This window comes from Portunus trituberculatus, chromosome 17 (genome assembly GCF_017591435.1).
Source record: "Portunus trituberculatus isolate SZX2019 chromosome 17, ASM1759143v1, whole genome shotgun sequence".
Lineage (NCBI taxonomy): Eukaryota > Metazoa > Arthropoda > Malacostraca > Decapoda > Portunidae > Portunus > Portunus trituberculatus.
This window is the reverse complement of record NC_059271.1, coordinates 3,400,001-3,412,500: the sequence shown is the minus strand read 5'-3', so window position 1 is coordinate 3,412,500 and position 12,500 is coordinate 3,400,001. Positions and strand designations below refer to the sequence as shown.

Below are 12,500 nucleotides of genomic sequence, written 5' to 3'. Positions count from 1 at the left end.
TATTTTTTTATGTCCTGGCCTAAAGCGCCTGTACGTAGGTAACTTGAAGAGTATTGGAAGCGCTGTGAAGCTTCCACCCATTAGTGGTGCAGACAATTCTATTTATAGTGGTACCCATAATAGGGCCCATATCACCACCCAAGTGCATCTTTGGTGTAACCACCTAGAACCTGGGTATCATGGTGACATGTAGGTAACTTTAAACCATTCAACAAATGGCAAAGTATCAAGGTGATACATAGTTAGATTTGAACCTACTTAAATGTAATCTTTTCAAAATTCTGATTTGTACATACCATAAGTGAAGGCTGGCGATGGATAACATAGAAGAGGAGGGAAGAAGGGTGGAGAATAGAATAGGAAGTTATTTGTCAGAGGACAAGTAACCATCCACGAAAACCTCTGGTGTGATTTCTGTGAACCCATTAGTGGAGGGCTATGGTTCACTAATACTTGTAATCTAACTAGATTCCTTATTTTCACCAATAATAAATAAGCCTCTTTGGTGTCATTGTAAGTTTCTAAATAAGAAACTACCAACAGAACACAAAAGAATGTAGTTTTTTCACGACTGCGGCAGGACTAGGGATGAGCACTGGTACCCAGTATACCAGGATACCACTATTTTGCTTCGGTGTTACCGGTAATACTGGTATCAGAATGGGACAATGGTGGTGGCAGGTAGGGAGAGACCAGAGCTTCGTTTACAACCATGTGTGCAGCCATTCGATTACCAGATATTTTCACCACTAATAAGCCTTTAGGGTTATTGCAAGTTTATAAATGAAAAACTACAGACAAGACACGCATATCATTCTGATAACCGTGGCAGCACAACTGGTGAAGGAAGGAGGGAGAGGCCATGGAGCCTTTGTTTACCGTCACATGTGTGGACGTTCGACTATCAGGCATTTTTTTTGGTATTAAAGCAAACTTTTTCATTCGAGTATTGAGTTTGACTATAAAGACATTCAAGTATCGAGTCTCCACTGCATATATATATATATATATATATATATATATATATATATATATATATATATATATATATATATGTTCACTCTCTCTTACAGGGTCATCAATGAGGTCATTTGCAATTATTGGAGCAGTCAGTCTCCCGTGGGTGGCTGAGTAACAGTGTCACAAATGTGATGTCAGGGGAAAGATACGGCAGGATGACATGCACTCCAATATAAATATACTTTATAAAACCAGTTTATTTATCTATATTCTCTTTCAATGTTTTCTATCATGCTTTTATACAATATTTTTGGAATGGATTAATGGCATTTTGAGAGGAAATTTTTTTTGAGATATGAGCAATTTGAGATAAAAGGAACAAATTAATCTTGTATCTTGAGGTACCACTGTACTAGGAAATACTTGGAACATATGAAATGTTTGTATGTAATTGCTGTTTTTGTAAATAGATTCTTAAACCTAGTTATTAAAAAAATTACAGTGCAGTTCTAACAATTTTGCATGGGATTATTTTGTGGTATGAGAAAAGAAAGAAAATGTATGAGCAAGGTAAATTCTTAAACCTAGTTGTTTACAGTTTATTGTGTAAAATATACAATGTATACATAATTACGTTATATACAAATGTACATTGATACACAAAGTTGGCATCAGCCCACCTCTGTTGTAAAAAAATAAAATTACAGTGCAGTTCTATAACAATTTTGCATGGGATTATTTTGTGGTATGAGAAAGGAAAGAAAATATATGTGCGAGGAACAACTGATCTTACTTGTGCAGATGCTGTGATATCTTCTCGTTCTTGAGCAGAAAGTGGAGATGCAGCATCAATAGGATCTTTCTCACATGGATCAAGAAGACCTGGAGACCCTGGTAATAGCAACCCTGAAGCCAAGGCCTCAAACACCCGTCTCAAGGCATCTCCAGGACTTAGGTGCTGTCCAGCAGAGGCAATAACTTTTTCACACATAAGTTCCATGGCCTGCAAATAAATTACACAGCATAAAACTTAAGAATTTTCTTCTGAAAGCTTTATTCCATTAAAAAAAAAAAAAAAAAAAAAAAAAAAAAAAGACGACTACGTGAGAAACACTAAAACTCACCCAACTGTTCAAGGGGCCCCAGGTTGGCAGGCGCTGACAAAGGTCACGCAGGATTCTGATGACCATCACACAGCTCTGAAGTCCATTTGCTCTAGCCTGAAATAATTATAGTGTAAATATGAAATATGTAACTCAAGAGTGCTGGATGGTCCAAGATGGGCAGTAGTTTTTTTTCTTCTTTTTTTCTTTTCAACTTTTTTTGTGAGCTATATATATCAATACTACATCTATGGTATTTAAGGTATCTTGGTCACATTAGAATTTTAAGTCATCTTTCCTTAAAAAATGACAAAAACATTTTTTTTTTTTTTTTTTGCTACACAAGGGCCTAAATATGTTCAGTTCAAGGATGCATTAGTAAAGTATGTATATTGCCCATCTTGTACGAACAAGTGCATAGAGATGAAACAGATCCGTCACTGTATACTCCTTTCACTCCATGCACCCAAAACAGCCAGCACATATTAACCTTAAAGGATAGGTTGAACCAGGTCTTGTATGAACTCTGCTTGGAAGCTCCACAAACAAAAGCTCCACTGCTGTTATACTGAGAGCAAACTACTAAGGCGCAAGACACACCATTACTGGAATAAAATACAGCCCCTTTCCATAACAAAGCAGAGTCCTCCTTTACTTTCCAGCCTCATGCTTATTCTTGCAGGCTAAGCCCACAAAGGGAAACCTCCATGATTGGATGAGGGAAGCTGCTGTGAGGAAGCAGTCAGGGCAAAAAGGAAAGGTATGGGAGTTGCCAAGGATGGGGTGCATTGGTCCTCTTCCTCAGAATGAGGGAAAAAGTACAATGCAAGTGGTCATTACTACCTCACTGCACAACAACCAATCAGGGAGTCATTTGGGGCATTTATTATTTCTTCCTAGCTAAACTGATTGTGAACTTTGAAAGAGAAGAAAAAAAGACAAAAGACTAAAATAAAAGTCATCATGATATGAATGAAATGCAGGTTTTTTCCTTCATTGTCCACGCCCCACGAACTGCCAGCTGTTTAGAAGCTAAGAACACTCTGAAAATAAGCATGAAAAGGACAGACTCAGCAAGTGACACAAAAGTAATTACCAGTGACAACACAGTGCCACAGTGTCAATGAGGATCTTAGTGAGAACCTTGCTAAACTTCCATTCATGCTGATTTCCAAAATGTGCAGTAATCATTTTCAGGTGGCAGTTAGTCAAGGTTGCACAATAAAGGAAAAAAACTGATATGACCTAGTCTATCCTCACACAATAACTAACCCATCCCACCCACACATCTCCATAAGGCTGAAAAGTTTGAGGGAGGCCAGGCCAGCCTGCTCCCTCTTGAGTGTTGGACAACAGGAAGGAACAGCCTGTCTTGGTACACCCTCAGATGAATGGGTAGCAAACCTGGAACCACTTGGCATGTCTGAGGGCGGCAAGCGCGTCCAGACATTTCTGCTTGTCGAGCACATCTGGAGGATCCTTGACGGCGGTCACCTGGGAGTCTAAAATACAACAACACAGCGTCCGTCACACACCCGCGCCACGCCCACCCACCCGCCTTCACCTCACACCACCCACCACCTCTGCCTGCAGTGTGGACATCACAGCAACCAAGCACTATGACAGTATAGGCATAAGGTAAACAGGATGCTAGGCAGTCTAGAACCAAGTTCTTGTGCATTGAAATCGAAATATTACAAATGGAAAATTAAATCTATAACTGGATTACAAAGTTTAGACATGAAATTTTCACAGCTAAGACTGCACTAGTCTGTCTCAAGTGGTGGTGGAGATTGGGTCAGGTGTGGGCAATGGGCAACTCTTCCCCTCTGCAGTACAAGAGAGCCACATGCCTGGTCTCAAGGGACAGACTGTACTGAAAAGTATGATACAAGTTTAGATTGAGGTCAAAAGTGACTGCAAAGGAGTTTAATTCTCTTGTCCAGTGTCTGCTTATATGGCCCTTCTTTTCACTTCATTTATTAATGACCATCAAGACAGAGAGGGGAAAGTTCTCACTTAGTGAACCAGGGGCCAGCAATGGTCAATTTATATGCATAAACACTTGATGTTTGTTCACAAACAGGGCCTACTTGCATGTGCTGTTTCCATAATATTGCTTTCACTGTGTCCCCTGGTCTCCTTGTTAAGCAGTATAAGAGGCCAGTCTTGGTAGCATTTTCATCACAATATTTTTTTAAGTAGACTTTTCTGGTTCATGTGCATAGCATATTATGTGATGAAAATCTTGACTTCCCCTGGTTAGAAAAGTCTTTCAATGGATTCTGAGAGATATTCTGTTAGGGTAAATTAATATCAAGAAAGAAAGGAATTTATAAAAATTTGTAAAGGAAGAAGTAATGCCAAAGAAGTACGTAATCAAATTAGGGAAGGGACAACATCAAAAAAACAAAAAATACAGACAGAATAGTATACTCAATCCATATAAAAGACTTCCTTCTTAACCTGTCACTGAAGAAAACCAGGCTGGTATTGAGCCTGTTTGTGTTACCTCCATCATGCAGCAGTTGTTCTCTCATGATGGGGGATGTGAGGGTCACATTGACACAGATCTTCTGTTCCCCAATGTTCTGTACCACAAGTGCTGCCTCCTCCACCACTCTCTGGATGTCATATTTGTCTTCTGGAGCAACCACCTTCAATGTAAAGTGGAAAAATTCTGTAAAGTCTCAATATTCATTGTGAAAAAGGTAAAAGGCTACACTAAACTAGGTCAGAATCTAATGTCTAAACAACACACCTTATAACCAAGTACTACATTATGATTATTAAAGTTTTTTGTTACACTCTAAAACTATAATTTTCTTTCTTTTTATTAGTAAACTGCAATAAATATGATAATAAACTGAAAAACACGACAATTCTAATATAGTGAAACTTACGAGCATCAAAGAATGCCATATACTGCAATGACTATGAAATGTATGTAATAAATAAGATGAGGAAACCATGTCTTAGCGTTACAGTGAAGTGACGATGTACAGATAGCATTAGTATGGGAGGATACTACAGAAGAGGTGGTGATAAATTAAAGAAAGAATAATATTTCATCTTACGACAATAAAACTATTTTTGAGAACATTTTTTTATGCTGATAACTTCCCACCATGGATGTGACCACCCTATTGTGTGGTGTACAGGTTAATCTGTTTAAAAATTGTTTGTTTAAGATTAGTAATATGGATGTGGTATGTTGGCTGAAAGAAAATGGGGCAAATTAGCACTTTAACAACTGTAGTATGAAAAACAATGGCCTAGTTTATCTGATTTCACATTTTTCGTGATATACATATGTTGATATATTTACTAAATAAATAGCTCCCTAAATAAATTCCTATCTCAAACTTTCAGAAATAGTTCAAACACAAAAATTAACTTACTTTTCAGGGAAAATAGGAAAATTCATTGTTTGAACTAAATAATGAAATTCAACTTTCCAGATATATTCTACCAAACTTACAATAACATACATATGTTATGCCAAACTGCTCCATAGTGTGTTGACACATGTAAGTTAATTTCTACCAAGTAATGCAGAAATTTAGTTTAGAAACATGTTTTTACTTCATGAAGAGTAAGATGAATGTTGTATTTTTCAATTACAAATATAAACAAAGAAAAATACTTTGTAATTTTTCTTCCACCACTGAAAATGTTTGCCAACTCACCCCAGTCTTCCCTAATTGGTGGTGGGAGAGGGGCACCAGGAATTATAGTAAATTCAACTTTTTTTTCCTTTTATTTGTTAGGAGATGCAGAGAGGGATGGTCTAAAGCAATGGTTCCCAAACTGTGGGCCATGTAGCAAAATACAAGGGGGTCATAATCTGAGGATATGATGTGTGTATAAAACCAAAGGAATTTTGTGGGTAGGTAGCCAGTGGAGGAAACTTACATGCATGGAGTCAAAAAAAATTACAGGATCTGCTAGAGTGGTTTATATATGGCCCTAATGTGTAGGACTGTAGTAAGGAGTTATGCTTAGCAATGGGCAGTGGGCCACGGACAGTATCCAGCATGAAAAGTGGGTAACGACCAGAAAAAGTTTGGAAACCACTAGTCTTAAGGTATTGGCAATCTTTGTTAGCATTAAGGGGTGGAGGGAGAGAATATTTGCTTCCTCTCCTAATATAATGATCTCTACATTTCCAAGGCATCCCCTTTATGCTTTAGTCTGCATAGGAGCAAAATAATCTGTATGAGCGGACAAACTTAAATCTAGAGCAGGTCACTTACATTCCATGGTTGCCACCAGAAAATATCAACTGTTGTTTACAGTTATGAAAAATAACTTTATATCCTTGTTAAATGACCGTCAATCATTCTTTACTTGTAACTCAGTATTAACTGACTTGATGCTTCTTCCTCAAAATGCACTACTAAAAACAACCTTTTTAAATCTTAACATTTCTGAAGTTTCTTGAGAGATGATACCTTATCTGAGAAAATCTTACAAAAATACAGGAATTCATTCCTCATTCTGAAACAATAACAATATATGACATTCACACACTAAATATTGGTATTCCTACATTCTAGACTGATATTTTTAAACTCACAGATAGCTGTTTTGGAAGGTTATCAGCAACTCTGTCTAAAAGCGTTCTTGTTGGCTTATCTCCACATAGCACTACAAGCTGCACACTGGTGTCTCCTCTCAAGAGAAGGCCCTTTGCCAGAATGCCAACACGCATAACACCCTTCAGCATTCGAGGTGGACCATCTTCCTTCTTCTCCCTGATGGGAAAAGAGTATATCATTAACAAAATAATGAATATACAAGATCAATGTTACTACATTTGCACCTGACATCACATTTTCTGCTTAAGAGTATTTATTGTCCAGTTTGGGCTATAATGCACCATACCATGTAGTAAACATCTTAAATCAATTTCAAATTCAGGTCTCACACTACCAATTTGTTGATAAAAAAAAATATATATATATATTTAGAATGTTCTTTTTATTTTCCACTTAAATTTTTATTCATATTGTATTTTATGATTCACCATTGAATTCCAAAGAACACAATAAAATAAATAAATAAATAAAAGAAAAAATAAAGCAAAATGAATAAAGTAAAATAAAAATAAATGACCAGTAAATGAGACATAAATAACAATAAAATAATCAAATACATAAAGAGTAGTAAAGAGTATTTTATCTTTCTTTACCATCTTATTCATCTAATGTGCATTTACCCATTGGAAGGCAATGTAAATATGTAGCAAAATCAGGGTGGAGAAATGCCACAAGATATTCAAAATTGAAAAAAAAAAAAAAAAAAAAAAAAAGTAAAAAATACCTCCATTAATTACCTACCAACCATTTCACAAACATTTAATACCCCCCGTTCTAACATCCAATTCCTTTTCTGATGTTTTTTTATAATCATGCAGCAGAAACAAAACTGTCTTCCTTCTTGCTAACATTTCTTCCAACCAAAGAGAGAGAGAGAGAGAGAGAGAGAGAGAGAGAGAGAGAGAGAGAGAGAGAGAGAGAGAGAGAGAGAGAGAGAGAGAGAGAGAGAGAGAGAGAGAGAGAGAGAGAGAGAGAGAGAGAGAGAGAGAGAGAGAGAGAGAGAGAGAGAGAGAGAGAGAGAGAGAGAGAGAGAGAGAGAGAGAGAGAGAGAGAGAGAGAGAGAGAGAGAGAGAGAGAGAGAGAGAGAGAGAGAGAGAGAGAGAGAGAGAGAGAGAGAGAGAGAGAGACAGAGAGAGAGAGAGAGAGAGAGAGAGAGAGAGAGAGAGAGAGAGAGAGAGAGAGAGAGAGAGAGAGAGAGAGAGAGAGAGAGAGAGAGAGAGAGAGAGAGAGAGAGAGAGAGAGAGAGAGAGAGAGAGAGAGAGAGAGAGAGAGAGACTTTCATTTCCATCACACTTTACAATAATGTTGAAATCACTAGTACCACTTCAGCTCATTCTTACTCCACAACAAATTTTCCACTCATCCTTCTAAGATGATACTTTTGTGCAAACCTTTCACCTCCTTCAATTCTAACCAGCCACCTATTAGTCATATCTATACATCTATGCATATTCACTTAATAACAAAACTCACCCATCTTTCTTTTCATCTTCTCCCTTGTTCTCTTCTTCTTTTTTGGTCTTGGGTTTGATTTGTTGCTCTTTGGGGGCATCTACCTCTGCAAGGTAGTCAGAGACCATTTTAAGAGCTTTCTCAGTATTTGACACAATCTTCTGGATCGCACCCAGCTCCTCCTCTTTAGGATAAATTTCTGCATGCTTAGCAAGAACATGACGATCATCACTGGAATCTGGTCTCCGCATAGGCTGCAACAAAATAATGTGAATTAGGGATGCAGCACAAGCCAAAATGAATATAAACCTCATTATTTAAAACCCACTGTCTTAAACCTATAAAGAATAACTGAGCATCCCAACACACATACCATCATGGGAGGCATTCCGGGCATGAAAGGTGGACGTGGCATCCCTGGGGGCATCATGGGAGGAGGTCCAGGAGGACCTCTGGGATAGCGTCGGCACCAGTCCAAGTACTCACACTCTTCTTCATATCTCCTTCGCTCCTCCCAGTACCACCTTTCTTCCTCCTCCAGCAAACGTTCTTCTTCCCGTCGTCGCCACATTTCCTCGCGTAGCTGGTGCAAATCCGGCTATTTACAAGTGAGGCCTTAGCTTAACTTAAATAATAAATGCTATGCTTATGTGCTGTAAGACATGCCATTATGATCATCTGGTCTGGAAACCTATATTACAAAAGAAAATAAAACAAAAATAGATACGCAAATAAACAAATAAAGAAGTAAGTAAGTAAGTAAGTAAGTAAATAAATAAATAAATAAATAAATAAATAAATAAATAAATAAATAAATAAATAAATAAATAAATAAATAAATAAATTAAATAAATAAATAAATAAATATATATATATATATAAATAATATATATATATATATATATATATATATATATATATATATATATATATATATATATATATATACACACAGTAAAGACCCGGGTTACGTCAGTCTCGAGTTACGTCAAACTCGTAGTTACGTCAGTCCACTATAAGGCAATTTAAGGTTAAAAAAATTGAAAATTTATAAATCGTAAAGCGCGGGATTTATTGTTATTGTTGGCCGCCAGGCGTCACTAGTGGTTGCCCGCCACACAGCACGCCTCACGCTTGAATACAATAACACCCTGCCTCAGTTCCACCACACCGTCGCCCCTGGCAAGTGTAATCCTACTTCTAAGTTTACTGACTCAAGTTCTTAGTATCTTGCTCAATGGCACCAAAGAGAAAACTCTTTAGTGACAGCAGTGATGCTAAGAAAAGGAAAACCATTACGCTACAAGAAAAAGAGGACATAATTAAAAGACATGAGAAAGGAGGCAGCAGCTGTGTGAGGGAGTGAAGAAGAAAATGGGAAGCCCGTTACCATGACAACAGGGAGGTTGACGACCTTGAGGGCTTGCGCACCCATCACAACAATAACAACTCCAGAGCCTTCGCCTGGGCCACACGACACTCGCAGCTCACTTGCACCGTCTGCGCCTGTCTGCTGATCCCTATTGCCCTTTCCTATTGCATTTCCTGCTCCGCTGCCCACGCTTCTACTCCCACCGCACTGCACTACGCTCCCAGCTGTCCGCCCTGGGCGTCACAACATTCGACCTGCCCACCCTCCTGGCAGCCTCAGGCGTCCACCCCTATACAGTGTGTGTATATATATATATATATATATATATATATATATATATATATATATATATATATATATATATATATATATATATATATATATATATATATATATATATATATATATATATATATATATATATATATATATATATATATATATATATATATATATATATATATATATATATATATATATATATATATATATATAAGCTGATGTCCTCCACAAAAAAAGCATAGTTTAATTAACAGTGGATCCCAGACTAGGGAGCACGGTCCCACACAGTGGAGCATGAGGAGGATACGAGGAGGCGTGAAGCTATATGCTCAAAAATCACTATTAAATAAAAATGAAATAATTCCAAGAACAAGCATTTGTCCCTTATGAACATGCAGAGTACAATTATATCAGTCATTTGTTTAATTTGTTATTGTATAAGCAGAAATCTTTTCCTAAATAAGAATAAGAAAAATATATAATTTCATATAAATACAAAAGAGGGTCTATTGGGAACAAAACTGGTGATCAACTAAGACAGTTCAAGAACCGCTGATATATATATATATATATATATATATATATATATATATATATATATATATATATATATATATATATATAAATAAATCACTAAGAGGATTATATTGTATCTTTCTTTTTGTTAGATTCAATTTATGCTAAGCAATTCTTTCCTTACCTCAGCCTTACTTTAGAATGTCTCACCATGTTTGTTTTACCACTAGTTAGTCAAGATTTCTGTCCAACTCCAGTAAAACAAAGAATTGTAACCCCTTTCCTTCTTTATACAAGGCAATTTATTAGCCATTGGTGGGTGACAGACAAAAAATTATTAAGTAACTTGCCAAACTCAACTCATGAATGTATCCACAAAAAAACCCATGATACTCTAGCCATATTTGGGGAGAGAGAGAGAGAGAGAGAGAGAGAGAGAGAGAGAGAGAGAGAGAGAGAGAGAGAGAGAGAGAGAGAGAGAGAGAGAGAGAGAGAGAGAGAATGTATAAATTCACCCAAGGCCAAGCCCAAGAAAAGGCCAGCTATCTTTAGTGAATTTCATGAAGCAAATAATCCACATGCCAGCATTAGAAAGTTAAATCCCAAACACAAACACTTCCATACTTCTGTATGATTTCTACTCTACTTTACTTGGAGACCCCTCGGACCCCAAAGCACACATGGTTCCACATTTATGCCTTCACTTGTTTTCTTAGCTTCCTTTTTGCCTTATGGAAAAAACAAATAAATAAATGAAAAAAAAAATAAATAAATAAAATAAAATAAAATAAATAAATAAATAAATAAATACAAACAAACAAATAAATAAATAAATAGATAAATAATGCACAATGCAAGAAATATTGACAAAATCAAGGAATTGTTCAGACCAGGTATTTGTCACATGCAGATGCCATGCTGCCCAGTAGGTTGTTTGGTAATCATTACACAGAAACCAGTGCAATTAAAAGTTTGAAATTTCAAAAGTTAAAAAAATCAAGGTTTCACTACATAATTTCCTGTCTGTAGCCCAATGACACGAAAACAATGAAATTAACTTGATGGAAAAAGAATACAAGCATCCAAAGCAGTGATGCAATGGCAAGCCATGGTTGAGAGCAAGTGACAATGACTTTTAGTCATTTAACCAATGCTGCAGAAGCATTTTTGTGATGAATGCTGAGTTTGCTTTCTTGGGGAAGCCACACTCACAGTCTCTTCTCTATTCATCACCAATGGATTATCTGTAGGGTCTTTAAAGGCACATTTTCTCACAATGACTACTATAATCAGGATGCTAATACTTTAAGAATAAGCATATTTTCAGCCATATAATATGCACTTATTAAGAAAGATTCACAAAAGCACCCAGCATCTTACATCCCGATGATTGGATTTTACTGTTACTGGTAAAAAATTAACAACCATAAAACCCTTACGTTTGACATAACGGTTCCTAGATATCCCTAGAATGAAATTTATGTTTATAAATTACATGATAATGCTTACACATCAAAATAATATTAAAATATGAAATTAATATAGTCAGTTGGATTGTCTTAACATAGAAACCAAACAGCCACTGTCCAAATACATAACCATAATGAATAACCGTGACCACACTGTCCACTCTGTAGTGAGAATTGATGCATCTTTATTCAATCTATACTCCAAGTTGAGCTAACACAACAATGACTTGGATAACGATGAAAAAAGAAAGTTTAAGGCACTTCTCAAGGCATTTCTTTCAGATTCTAATTCAAACATTAAAATGTACCTTACCAAATTAGAGGTGTATCTTATATGGCTGAAATATGACCATTTGAAGCATATATCCTTAAAGTCGTATACTCTTAGTTCATCCTTGAGAAATATACCATTCTGATATCCTTAAAATCATATAGTTCATCTTGTGCTGTCATATTTTGTTAACATTGAACTCTGAAAGCAAAATGTGGCTTTTTCTTTTTAGCCAAACTTAATCTTGCTTCCACAAAGCAACTGATATGCATACACTGGAATGCTTTGGAGATGATGAGAACAAGGAACATTAATGAATTTCAAACAATTCCAGATAAAAGCAGATAAGGGAGCCACAACCACAAAGACCTGAATTCAACTACATGTATAATATATAAACACACATACATGCTTTCCCCATGCATAAACTTTAAAGAGCTTTTCTAGCAAGTACAAGTAAAAATTATGCTTAGT

The 12,500-nt window shown here is 36.4% G+C and overlaps 1 protein-coding gene across 5 annotated transcripts in view; it reads right to left on the bottom strand.

Moving 5' to 3' along the window:
* The window catches only part of LOC123505108 (zinc finger RNA-binding protein-like), a 55,090-nt gene that overhangs the window by 15,079 nt on the left and 27,511 nt on the right, over window positions 1-12,500 (bottom strand). For 3 of the 5 annotated variants that reach the window (XM_045256163.1, XM_045256164.1, XM_045256166.1), the window contains exons 7-13: window positions 8,490-8,714; window positions 8,138-8,370; window positions 6,643-6,820; window positions 4,576-4,720; window positions 3,468-3,565; window positions 2,085-2,180; window positions 1,754-1,963 (exon numbers count right to left, since the gene is read on the bottom strand). In XM_045256163.1, the coding sequence (XP_045112098.1) occupies window positions 1,754-1,963; window positions 2,085-2,180; window positions 3,468-3,565; window positions 4,576-4,720; window positions 6,643-6,820; window positions 8,138-8,370; window positions 8,490-8,714 (1,185 nt within the window). The remainder of the gene's footprint in view (window positions 1-1,753; window positions 1,964-2,084; window positions 2,181-3,467; window positions 3,566-4,575; window positions 4,721-6,642; window positions 6,821-8,137; window positions 8,371-8,489; window positions 8,715-12,500) is intronic. The other 2 variants (XM_045256165.1, XM_045256167.1) reach the window with 1 other exon arrangement.